The following is a 13,337-nucleotide window of genomic DNA, read 5'->3' on the forward strand; positions in this document are numbered from 1 at the left end:
AAGGCCTCGAGAAAAGCTGTACTTTGATCCTCATATTAGCCACATGTGGCTGAGGCATTGAAAAAATAATCTTGTTTCTCCTTCCTTGCTGCCTTTTTAAAGGAGCGGAAATGAGTTTTTCAGAGCAGGTTAAAAAAGTGGCACAATTGTTCTTATAATGGATATTTCAGAATACATTTTTAATGCGGTTTAAGAGGGAATTTTCTGTTGAAGTGTAGCGTAATTTGATTTCTGGCATTAAGGACAGGCTAGTTGAGAATATTGAGATCTGAATTTGCTGTTCCCTCTACCCCCCACTCCTTTGCCTGCCGCCCCACCCCACCCCACCTCCTTAGGTGGGTGTAGAAATAGGTTGGATGTGTTTTGGAACAGTCTCTCTAAGCATTTCTTTCTCTCTTTTAGCTGCTGATGCAAAAGAGAAACAGCTCTGGGTGTCTCAGCTGCGCGCTTGTGCCAAATACCACATGGAAACGAATTCTAAGGTAAGGAACCCCGGGAAACAAGGAGGCCTTCCAGTGACTTGGGTTGGCTACTCTCCAGCCCAAGCATCTGTTTCTTTGGGGAAGCTGTTTTTCTTTTTTTTTTAAAGTGACCCACCATAGTGGAATTCATACTTGTCCTGCTACATTTACATTTAAAGCCAAGAGAAGAGCCGTAGGCTTTGCTTGTGGGTGGAGTGAAGAGGCATGCTGGCTCTTTATTGGAACTGCTCCTGCAAAGACACCTGTGTTCCTTTCTATGTTGTCAATCTAGGCAGCGGTTAATTGGTCTGTTGAGAAGCTCGCGTGGATGATTTCATTGTGTGGAGGCAGAGTAGTCAGATTTTACTGTCCATGAAGACTCGTTGTTGTCCCTGAGCCTTAAATAAAACCTGGGCTCCCAAATTGATTAATTTCTCAGCTAGGAGCTTCTGCATTCTAAGTGCATAAAAGCGTTCTCAGGTGATTTGGCATCCAGGTATGAGTTATTTTCTCCTCAGGATTCGGTATGAGATCTGGGACCAGATGTGAGGGAGATAGGTTGGCATTTTCATGGATTACTCAGGATTTCCAATCTTTAAAATACAGGAAATCATTGCAAAATGATTTTATTCAGGCCAACAAATACTGATTTTAATGTTCAAAGGATCCCTTTTATATCATTAGTTCCAATGCAGTTACTCTACCTAATTGCAGTCTTTTTCCATGTTCCATGCATCAGCTGGAAAGAGCCACACTTGAAATTTCTGATGATTTACTATAATCTGCCTGTGTCTTGCTCAGGGCCCTGGGAAATGTCTTGCTTAGCTTAGACCTCCCTGTTCTGCCTCCAAATACAACCTGCAATGATTCCCTTACAGGATTTTGCTCATTTATTTTTTTCTTTCTAGAGACACCTTCTTTTCCTTGTCTTGCTTATTACAATTGCCCTTTTTGACTTGCCCTGGAGAGAATCTGGGTCACTGTAGAGCCTTTTCCCCTCTGGCCTCTTTTATTTTCCAGGAATTATAGTAGGAGATCTGGACATTTCATTAGTATATTATCAATATGTAGGCAGGGCGGTTACAATTTTTTATATGTATCTTTTTACTTTTTATAGAACAAAAGGGGATAAAATAAGAAATGCATCTCCACTATTGCCATGTATGATCACTACAGATAATAGCTCTTAATTGATGTTGTATGTCATTCTAGTAAACTAAGGCATGTGTTAGTGTGTATGTATACATATATATACATATATCTGTATCCATATCTACACCTATTTTTAGACAAATGGGATAATATTATGCATGTTGTTCCCCTTCCCCCTACTTAATATATTTTGGAGATTCCCTATTAGACATAGGGATCTGTTATACTCAATTTTTATTGATTTCAGAGAGGAAGGGAGAGGGAGAAAGAGAGAAACATAATTGATCAGAGAGGATCACTGATTGGCTGCCTCTTGCACAGCCCCCGCTGGGGATGGAGCCTGCAACCCAGGCATGTGCCCTGACCAAGAATCAATCCTGACCTCCTGGCTCATAGATTGATGCCGAACCACTGAGCCACCCTGGCCAGGCTACACTCATTTTGGATGTCAGTGCTTTATTTTACTGATAAACATTTAGGGTTTTATTTTGTTGTTGTTTATACATAATCCTGTATAATAAAAGGCCAGCAACCGTAACAGCATAATGACCAGAACAACCTATCAACCAGTCGCTATGAGGTGCATTGACCACCTCTCATCCCTCCCCTCAGCCCTCAGGCTCCGATCGCTGGATGGCCAATGGGGAACCACGGGGAACCAGGGTGGGTGTCGGCGATGGAGCAGGACTGGGGACTGGCAAACGGGCAGAAGATGGCCCTGATAGCAGGCTAGGCCTAGCGACCCTACCCGTGCACAATTTTGTGCGCTGGGCCTCTAGTGCTATAATAAACATCTTTGTGCATATGTCTTTTTGTATCTCTAAGTGTGTGTGTGTGTGTGTATTTATACCAGTGGAATTGTTGGGTCATAAAATGTGTCTTCTAAATTTTCAGACATTGCTAACTTGTCTACTTAAAAAGTTGCTCTGATCTGCACTCCCATCAATTTTGTGTCTCCCCCAACTACTGTGGCTCTTACTAACATTTACTTTTTGATAGTGTTCCAGGTAAAAAATAGATGCCCCATTATTTTCATTTTCACTTCTAAATCATGACTGGGGCCGAGTATGTTTTCATGTTTATCGGCCACCTGTATTTCTTTTATGTGAACTGCCAGTTTGTATTTTTCACCCATTTTTTTCTATTGAGTTTATATTTTTCTTCTTGATTTGCAGTAGCTGTATGTGTATTAAGTATACTTGTCCGTTGACTCTCATGTGGACTGTAGATATTTTCTCCTAGTAGCTCATTTGTATATCTACTTTGAATAAATATTTTTGCTATGCAGAATATTTAATTTTTTTCTGGTCAAACATTTCATTTTTGGCTTTTGGTCTCATGTGTAGAAAGGGGCTTCTCTGCTCAAAATTATGAAAACGTCCCTTCAGTGTTTACTTTCAGTGAATTTACAGTTTAATTATCACATTAAATCATTGATTCGTCTGGAATTTATTTTGAGTGTCAGAATCCAGGTAGGGGACAACCAACTTAAGTGCATTGGTGTTTTGTGGCACACACCACATCCATCCTAATGGTAGTAAGAATAAGGGAATTTAAAGAAATAGGAGGAGGATTTGACTATTCCCTGGAGGAGAATTTGATTTCCTGATACATTTCTCTGGGTAGTTTCAAGAATACGGTTAATCTATTAATAATAGAACCAAAATAATAATTTAATTGTTAGGTCCTATAGGATTCCTTCTTTGACAAATGGAGTCAAGGTTGCTGTCACCAGTCATTTATAGCATAGCTGCTGTGATCAATTAGAGAATAATACTTTCAAAATTGTGAGCAGACTTTGTTATTCATCTCAGAGAGGCATTCTGAAGTTCAAGGCTGCTATTCTTGTTCTTAGTATGTATTCTTACTTAATACATAGTCTTACTTTCTTAATTCCAAAATTAAATCTCAGATTAAAAATCTTAATTCCTAAATTAATTTCCAGATTAAAAAATTACTGGCCTTTGAAATCTAAAAGGCTGGCTATCTAGTCCAGTCCCTGTTGGTTTACACACGAGGAAGCTCTAACCAGGAGGGTAAGGAGCTAAGACTTGACCTTGGGTCTCCTGGTTTCCTGCTCTGACCTCACAAAGGTCAGTGAGGGCGGCCGCCTTCATCCCTCCATGGGTAATGGGATCCCTTTAGGACAGTTTCTGCTCCTGGATAGACAGAAACTACAAAACGGCAGAGAATTGCCTTTTTTCGATGTCACATGGGTTCATCTCGGGGCTCTGGTGTTATTTGAGGCGTAGCTGTGAGGGTGCGAGGCGGGTGTGCTAGGAAGAGTAGAACACTGACTTTCTCTGAAAACACAAACAACAAGAAAACAGAACATCCTATTTTTAGTGCAGTATTAAAATGGAAGCAGTGCAGAGCGATGGTTGGGAAAGTGTTAAGAGAATTGTAAGGAACCCTCCTCATGAGAATTTACTTGTGTATGACTTTGAAAGTATCAAAAAAGCAGGAGTGGGTGTCTTGTTTTTATCAAGTAGGTGGTGCAAGTCCTCGGATAGGGAACAGCGGTGTTCTGGGAACTGCAGTAAGCACTGAGGATGGGAAACCATCTGTCCTGTTGACAGAGGTAATGATAATTAATACCTTATATGTGAGGGGCTCATGATTGCATTATTCTTCACAGTGGTGAGGTTGGTCGTATTATCTCCATTTTTACAAATTAGAAAACTGAGCCACTTGAACTTTAAGTGATGGACTCAAAGTCACACAGCCAGTGAGTGAGTGGACTGGAACAAAAGCCCAACTTGTTAAACATGCCTCCTCCCCCTCATCTCCCATCCTAGTTTCTTGGCAGGAGCTAGTTGGAAGGTTCATGATGGTACTGCTCCCCCATGAACTCCATATTTAATAACTTTGAGGGCACAGCTCTGTAATAGGGTACCTGTAACCTAATCAAGGGAATGCTTCTCCAGTCTTTTAAATAGCTTCTGATTCCAGAATTTTTTTTAGTGAATTTGCTTGAAAGTAAATTTACCGAGTTGGCTTTTTGCACTAATTTTTGTGTGATGTAAGTTTACACAAGGTAAGCATTTTTGGCAGGTCCCCATGAACTTTGAATTACAAGCATCTTCTGATTGAGTTCATTCATGTTTTAATTCACGACACTCTGGTTTAGAAGAAATTCTGTCGTGTGCAAAGTGAAAAGACCTATATTGACATCCCCGCTCTGTCAATTATGTGTTGAACAGACCTACTCAGTTCCCTTTCTTTCTGCCTTTCTGTCCTCATCTTTGAAATGGTGACTTCTCTCTTCGAAAAGTTGTCACCTGTCTTGCTCGGGCAAGATAACTCGGGAGAAAGCCAGTTGCTGGCATGAAGCGCTTGGAGGAGTTAGGGACTTAGTGGCACATTCTCACTGAGACTGCTGCTTGGCAGTCCGGCCTCTTGGCCACCCTTGGAGCTTTGACCAACCCTCTCAAGGAAAACAAGTCTGCTTTTTAACCCATTTGTGGTTATCTGTCTGTTCTCAGATAGGCTCCATTATTTTCAAATGGCCACATCAGAGAACTCAGGGTCATTGAAAATCAACAGAAGTCTATTTGGGGGGTGGGTGGGGAGTCAGAGAAACTCACCAATACTGTTGTTTTCGAATTACTTTTGACCTGTGGGAAAAGTTGGATAACGAGAACAATGGTCAAGTGATTAAAAAGCATTTAAAGGACATCAGACTTTGCAGATTTGTTTCATTGTCTTTCATCTGACCAATTAAGAGAACTTTTAGACAAAGCTTGATAGAAACTTACTGCACTTTCACTATTCTTTCTTTTTCTCATCTAGACATGGAAGGTGGATTCGCTTGTGGGGGTGACTCATAAGCTAAGTGGGAAGTTCACGAATCTGCTCTGATGCTAACTGGGAATTAGTACAGTGTCCCTGGGCCTTCAGCCCCAAAGGATAAATGTGTGACATGTGGTGATGATGATCACTTCCCCTTTAATTAGAGACTTTCAGCCATTACGCAGTGGCCAGGTGGGGGTGAGACAGAACTCAGGACTTCCCTTTTTGGCTCAGCTAGCTATCTGACTGGCTCCTTCCATCCCCACCACAAACATACTCTTATTATGAATTCACTGGTGACAGCTTGTGAATGTGTATGTGTTTTCCCGCCATAATGGAAATAGCATTACTTTTTAAATTGTAAATATTATCTGTTACTAAAGGCCCGGTGCATGAAATTCATGCACTGAGGGGGGGGGAGGTATCCCTCAGCCCAGCCTGAAATCTCTCCAATCTGGGACAACTCGAGGGATGTTCGACTGCCTGTTTAGGACCTAAACTGGCAGTTGGATACAGGGATCGGGCCTAAACCGGCAGTCGGACATCCCTCTCACAATCCGGGACTGCTGTCTCCCAACTGCTCGCCTGCCTGTCTGCCTGCCTGCCTGCCTGCCCCTAACTGCTTTTACCTGCCGGCCTGATCACCCCCTAACCACTCCCCTGCCAGCCTGATCGACGCCTAACCACTGCCGGCCCAGTTGCCCCCAACTGCCCTCCCCTGCTGGCCCAGTCACCCCTAACTGCCCTCCCCTGGAGGCCTGGTCGCCCCCAACTGCCCTCCCCTGCTGGCCATCTTGTGGCTGTGGCTGCCACCATCTTTGAGGGTGTGGCAGTCAATTAGCATATTCCCTCCTTATTGGCTGTGGGTGCCACCATCTTTGAGGGCGGGACAGTCAATTAGCATATTCCCTCCTTATTGGCTGTTGGTGCCACCATGTTTGCAATGGTGTGAGGGTCAATTAGCATATTCTCTCTTTATTAGATCGGATTTTAAAAAATTCTGAATGTTACCTATGCACAATATAAAACACTCAGAGGATAGGAAAGTATAAAGAAGGGAAAACCTCACCCCAAACTCCAGCCTCAGACCTAATCTCTGATGATACCATTGGGGTGTACATCCTTCCAGACACATAGCTGTGTGGATACATAGAAAGAGATCACATGACTCCATTTGGAGGTCCAGACCTTCCAGTCTTTTTTTCTGTATGTGCGTATGCACAGAAATCACACATGCTTGTTTTCATGAGTAGCTCCCCTCTCCATGAGGATGGACATAAGACCAAGCTTTGGCACAGGTCTATTCTATGTATTTGGGTGTGTTTTCTTTTTTTTGGGGGGGGGGTAGTTTTTTGTATCTTTAAAATTAGTGTGTATGGCCTGTTTCTTAGAACATTTCTGGGATCACCTTTATGTTTTGTCTTCCAGCCCCTTTCTCATCCCTCATTCCTTGTCCTGCCCTTGTTTACAACCAGATGGGAAGTTGAGGAACCAAAGGGACATTTTTACTGGTGACTTAGCCTTCTCATAATATGGAAAATGTAGCCTTTTTCCCCATTGAAGGGGAAATTAAGGAAATGTAGGTATTTGCAGCATTTGAAGTAGTTTATAACATTCATTGTACTTGAAATCCTTTCTCTGGGTTCTTGGGCCCTAGGCCTGACTCTATCCTTGCATTTCCTACTTTGGGCTCCAATGATTGGTTCCCTGTCTGACTCCTGCATTTGACTGTGTGCAAACACTTAACTCAATTCACTTAGGAAGACGGGAGGGAGGTCCCAGGGACCTGTTGGTGTAAAGAGTTTGAAGACACTGTAGCTAGATCACACAGGTGTGTGGTTAGGGCTCCATGTCAGCTAATTCTAAATTAAAATGTAAATTTCAGGGTACAGTCTTATGCAGATTTGGTCATGGAAAAATATGATTGCCTAATATAGGACTTTAAATTCATTATAAGTCTTAGGAGGTCTTGAATGAGCAGCGATTGCTGCTGAGTTTCAGGGAGTGTATGCATAAATATTCATGCCTGAAGCTGCCCACATCACTGGTATTTATCTTTTTCCCCCAGTCCCCTAGAATGGTATACTAATTCATGTGAGACATCAGGGTATTAGAGCACTGTCTGCTCCCTGTAGCCTTGGGGAAGCTAATGCCCAGTATGGACCTTCCCATTTAAAAAAATATATATTTTTATTGATTTCAGAAAAAAAGGGAGAGGGAGAGAGAGATAGAAACATTGATTGGCTGCCTCCTGCATGCTCTCTACTGGGGATTGAGCCCACAAGCTGGGCATGTGGCCAGACAGGAAATGGAACTGTGATCTCCTGGTTCATAGGTCGACGCTCAACCACACTGGCCGGGCAGACCTGCCCATCTATAATAGTAAAAGCGTAATATGCTAATTAGACTGGACAGCCGAACGACCTTCCGGATGTCCTTCTGGACGAAGCTGGAGCTGTGAGGGCCGAGGCAAGCCACCGCGGCTGCGAGGGCCAAGCCCCTTGCATGAATTTCGTGCATTGGGCCTCTAGTGTTTATATAACTTTCCTGTGGCAGCTGACACTAGTGATGTAGGTAGTTCCTGACTCATTTCCCCTGCTTTTGCCACAATATTGTTAACCTAGCGATGTGGGGTCCAAGTAGAGCATGCTGGGCATTGCACAGTGAGAAAGGAGGCTGGAGAGTGATGGGCTGGCTTGCGTTAGCTCTGGCCCAGAGAATGTGCTCTGTGGGTGCTGTCTGTCCCCAGGCCTGTGTGCTGGGCTGAGGGCACAGAAATGGGTGGGTCCAGAGGCCCAACTGGTGACCTCGCCCCTGGTAGCTGGATCGCCAGGTGTAGACAGCCCTGTTAGGGGACATTCCAGACTTTCTTTATTTGGAGAGGCCTGGGGAAGGTGTGAACTACTTCTGGGGAATTAGAAAGCAGGAGGGGGGGGGGCGGATATAAGGGGTGGGGAATTTTGTGTGTTCAATCCACAGCCAAGCGTGAAGAGTGAGGAGATTTGAAGCTACTGTTTCATTGTCTTCCCCGCCCCCCCATCTCGATCCTCTCCTGATAGTGAAAGTCTATAACTTCCCTGACTCTCTGCGCCCTGGGGTCTAGCTGGGGTCTGAGCCAGAGGGCCTGGGAGAGGTGCTTTGATATCTTGGTGCGGATGTGTTACAACAGGAAGCACCTGCTTGCTGAGCCGAATCCAGCGACATCTGTAGAACCTGAAACCACTTGGTTATGAGGGACTTCAGATGCCATCTAGTCCAGTGTCTTGTCCCCACTGCATCTCACTGTTTATACAGAAATGCATACCAGAATGCTTACTGTGCTAATAATGAAGGAACATGGGTTGCTTCTCCTCAAAACAATACCCAATTTTAATCGCCTAGAGAGGGCACTGCCGGTAACTCATTGACTGAATGCTGAGAACTTTGGTGGCAATCTGACAAATGATACGGAATACCTCTCTTGTATGATTAAATGGATTTGAGGCCTCTCAGAACAATTTGGAAGAACTCAGAAGTAATAGGGTGATTAAAAAGTGGGAAGGCATTCCAAACTCCCTTTTTCCACTTGTCTAGAAACAGTAGATGTAAGTAATAGGACAAGAGGTTGGTTCTAACACTGTGTGGTCCAATATGCAGGCCTCTAGCCACAAGAGAGGTACTTTAGATTTATATGAACTGAAATGAATGTTTAAAATTCAGTTCCTCCATCTCACTTAGCCACGTATTCAGTAGCCACATTTGGCCAGTGGCTGCAGAAATGGACAACTCAGCTATAGAACATTGCCATCAGCACAGAAAGTTCTCTTGGGCAGTGCTGATAAAGCTACAGGGACTGCTTTATGGTTTCTGAGGAGGAGTTCACCGGTGTCTAGCTTTATCTCTGATGCTATGGACAGGTCCCCTCCCCTTTAAATCTAAAAAGGCTGGCTGATGCTCCCCGACCTTTCTGTCCTTCTTCCGCTCCTTCCCTACCTTCCTTTCAGGAGTTCTGGTTCACCTATGGCCTTGACATTAAACATCTTGATCACTCTCACTTCTCCAATTGCCTCATCTGTGCAACAGGGACGTTGACCTTACTTGTCTGAAGGCAGGAACTGGTGTTCTCTTGTGGTCAGATTCTGCTACATGCTCACTCCACTGCAGCTGTTTGCCAAGGAAACATCTGGTTTGAGCTTTTGTGAAGAGCAGAGGAGCAAGGGAATGTTGCTGGTGGTGGGACTCCCTGGCTCCAACAACCTTTCATAGCACCCCACTTCCTAAGACGAAGTCTAAGACTTGACCTTGGCATTGAGTGCCCATCACATGTTAGGTCCAGTTTGTCTTCCTCCACCTCCACCTTCATGCACTCAGTGTTCTAGGTGAGCAGTTCCCTAGGCACACTGTGTACTTTCACACTTCCATGCTGTTCCCTCTGCTAGGAATGCCTTTCCCTCTCCGTTCTTCATGTCACAAATAGCTACGTGGCCTTCAAGGCTCATATACATCTGTGATGCCTTCCTGACCTGCCCGTTCAGAGTGGATCTTCTTTCTTCTGTTTTCCCATCTATACCAGGACTTACCTGTATTACAGCGCTTCTCCTGGGGGCAGGTGGTGGTGGTATGCAGGCCTCAGCCCTCTTTGTTGACTGTGCCCTTAGCACCCAGGACTGCAGGGAAACCATGGTTGTGTCTTCCGTACCTGCCGCTGCCATGACAAGTGGCAGACATAAACCACGTAGTGCATTTTAATCACTCAGTAAATGTCAACCCTGCTTCCTCCTTCCTCACTCCTTATCAACAACAGTAGTGGTGTCAGCTTTGGGTTCCTTAAAAAACTATATCCAAACTATCACTTTGTTTTCCTGAGGTTGAATTGTGGGTTGTGGTGAAGACCACGTCTGCTGTGCTCTTACTGTACAGCCGGGCACTGCGTCAGTTCCCATAGGGGTGTTGGGCCAACAGAGTTGCCCTGCCAAGTTGGGCCTCACGAGGTGACCTCCCTGGGAAACGGCCAGTATTGGACTGCCCAAGGCTGTGTGCACGGCTTGCAAAGTGGAGTATTTCTGGTAAATAACTGAGTCTCTAAAATAATCATTTACCTACTTAAATAATCAAACATTAAAATTGGCCCAGCTGGCATGGCTCAATGGTTGAACATAGACCCAGGAACCAAGAGGTCACTGGTTCAATTCCTAGTCAGGACACGTGCCCGTGTTGAGGGCTTAATCCCCAGTAAGGGGCATGCAAGGAGGCAAGTGATCGATGATGTTTCTCTCTCATCGATGTTTCTATCTCTCTATCCCTTTCCCTTCCTCTGTCTCTAAAAATCAATTAAAAATAATTTTAAAAATTGATGAAAAGTGTAAGGGAAAAGAAGGATGTGCAAGCTATACCATAGTGGAACCAACTAACCAACCTGTTAAGACAAACAAAAAACAGAGCAAGTCCACACATACACATGCATACATTCATACATACCAGCACATACATGTCTTTGGAAGGACACAAGGGACTGGTAACAGCAGTTTGCCCTGGGAGGGAAGAGGGGCCTGGGGACTTAAGTGTTGAAAGAAAGTAGCAATTAATTGTACCCTTTGGTACTATTTGAAATTTCACATCGTACATTGTTTGAATAATTATATATGTAATTTTATACACACACACGACACATATATATATATTAAACTAGTTATTCAAATGGTTAAATTTTAAATTTGTAAATATAAAGAAGTGGAGCCGAGGTTGCTTGGCTGTGTCTCTGCTCCCTTAGGCCCCTGTTGAGTTTGGTCCTTGATCTGCAGGCGGAAGCTGTTCACCCACCAGGCAGTCACTGATTAATCTGCTCCTCATTATAGTCTTCACATGAAAGTCTTAAAACCAAGTGTCCTTGAAGATACTCGATAATTCCAGATTCCTGCCAATTCAGATTAGGCTTCTATTCTTGTTACTCAGAATTGATTTTAGTTGATGTGGTTTGAAGTGTGTAAAGTTTAATGCTCTTTGGGGGAAGTGCTCCTTTTCTCCCCCCGCCTTTTTGTGTGAATGAAACAGCGTTTGATGATGCTCGTCGTGTGGCCTCATCCATAGCGGAAGCCTTCGGTGTTGGGGTAGCTGGCTGGTGGCCGAGTTATTGCCCATTGGGTCCTGTATCTTGTGAGCAGAACTTCTCTGTCTGCGACCACAGTGACAGTGAGTGACTCTGGACATAGCAGGGGTTACTGCTGCCCACCTGAAAGCACCTGTAGAAATTCCTGTGTCTCAAAAAATTCCATGTGTACATCTCACTGCTCCCTCTACCTCATACTATACCAGCCTGATTTCGCATTTTAGGAAGGTTTTATTTTCTTTCCCCAAATTGTTGGGTGAAAAGCAAGATGAGTCACTCTCTCACTGAGAACCTGAGGACATAAAGTGCCCCAGGTTGAAAGCAGAGCATCTTGTGGGGACTCTGTTTTCTGTGTAGCGAGTCTTTGGGGGAAACAGAAAATGATGGTTTTAAGCTTGATTAGCTCCAAGTAGGTAAAGTTGGACAAGCTCATCTGAGGGTTTCCTCTCCCCTCGGCTCTGTCTTCCTGCTGTCTGCGGTTAGGCATCTCTCCTTTCATGTTACAGGAAGCTTGGTGCCATGTTTCCTCTAGGATTTTTCACAGATAATTACCTTTTGGGTACTTAAAATTAAGTGGGAACCATCCTCCTCCTAAACACACCATCAAATTAAGTAAGTAAAACACAATTTAAGAACAGCTCTTATTAAAACAATAAAGTTTGGGGACTTTTTATTGTCTTAATAAAGTGTAACCATTTTTTAAAAAATTTAATTTTTAAATATATTTTTATTGATTTCAGAGAGGAAGGAAGAGGGAGAGAGAAATGGAAACATCAATGATGAGAGCGAATCATTGATCGGCTGCCTCCTGCACACCCCGCACCAGGGATCAAGCCCGCAATCCGGGCATGTGCCCTGACTGGGAATCCAGCTGTGACCTTCTGGCTCATAGGTCTATGCTTAACCACTGAGCAACACCAGCTGGGCTAAAGTGCAACAATTTTATGTAACTTCTCAAGCATATGTTAGGCTGCTAGGTATTTGTGCTCCCTAGGATGATGATCTTAGGCACCAACATCCCCAACCGCTTTTGCCCATGCTACAAATTTGTTGATCCTATTCTGTACTGCAAACTTCACCCCCTTCATCTTCTATTCTTCAGCCTCTTTAAACCTACCCTTGACAACCTAGTTATCAAGAAGCCCATTTGGTGTGAGGATACAGGGACATTTCCAATGCAACCCTGACTTCCATTAGTAGGTTGGCACCCACCTTCAGGATCTGTTCCCTCTGAATCTTCCGTGGCCAGGTCAGCAGCTAGAAAAGGTTGCTGATGCCAGGAACCTGTATTTAGGATATTTATTTTTCATTCATTTACTTGGCAGCTTATCTTAATGGAATTGCCTTTTGATCTCTCTTAAGCCCTGTCACTTGGAAGATCTGCATACTTCTTTGGATTCAAAAGCTCTTTGTCTTGTGCACCGGACAGCAGGCATTTATAAACTGCCTACTATGGGCAGTGCACTGGCCTTGTTAGTCTCTCCTTTATTCTCTCTCCTTGTTATTCTATGCTTTTAGCATAGACACTTGAAGTTCCTAGATTCTTATGTATTGATGTAAAAAATATGAACAACAGCAGAAAACTACTTTGATCCCATGGGAGTAATTTGTTCAAATGCCAAAAAGCATGTTCTTCTTTCTTAATATGATAAATGGTGCACTATAATTCATAAGTTCTTCCATGTGTATCACCCGATACCAGGGTTTCTAAGTGTTGGCATTATTGATATTTTTGACCAGATAAGTCTTTGCTGTGAGAGGCTGTTCTGAGCACTGTAGCATGTTCAACAGCATCCCTGCCTCTACCCACTAGATGCCAGTAGCACCCCTGCCCAGATGTGACAAAC

General features: G+C 43.8%; 1 protein-coding gene across 4 annotated transcripts in view; it reads left to right on the plus strand.

Annotated features, from left to right (window-relative positions):
• The window catches only part of OSBPL10 (oxysterol binding protein like 10), a 210,927-nt gene that overhangs the window by 73,517 nt on the left and 124,073 nt on the right, over positions 1-13,337 (plus strand). For all 4 annotated transcript variants that reach the window (XM_023752952.1, XM_023752953.1, XM_006087580.3 and 1 more), the window contains exon 3: positions 403-482. In XM_023752952.1, the coding sequence (XP_023608720.1) occupies positions 403-482 (80 nt within the window). The remainder of the gene's footprint in view (positions 1-402; positions 483-13,337) is intronic.

Source organism: Myotis lucifugus, unplaced genomic scaffold (genome assembly GCF_000147115.1).
Source record: "Myotis lucifugus unplaced genomic scaffold, Myoluc2.0 scaffold_39, whole genome shotgun sequence".
NCBI lineage: Eukaryota > Metazoa > Chordata > Mammalia > Chiroptera > Vespertilionidae > Myotis > Myotis lucifugus.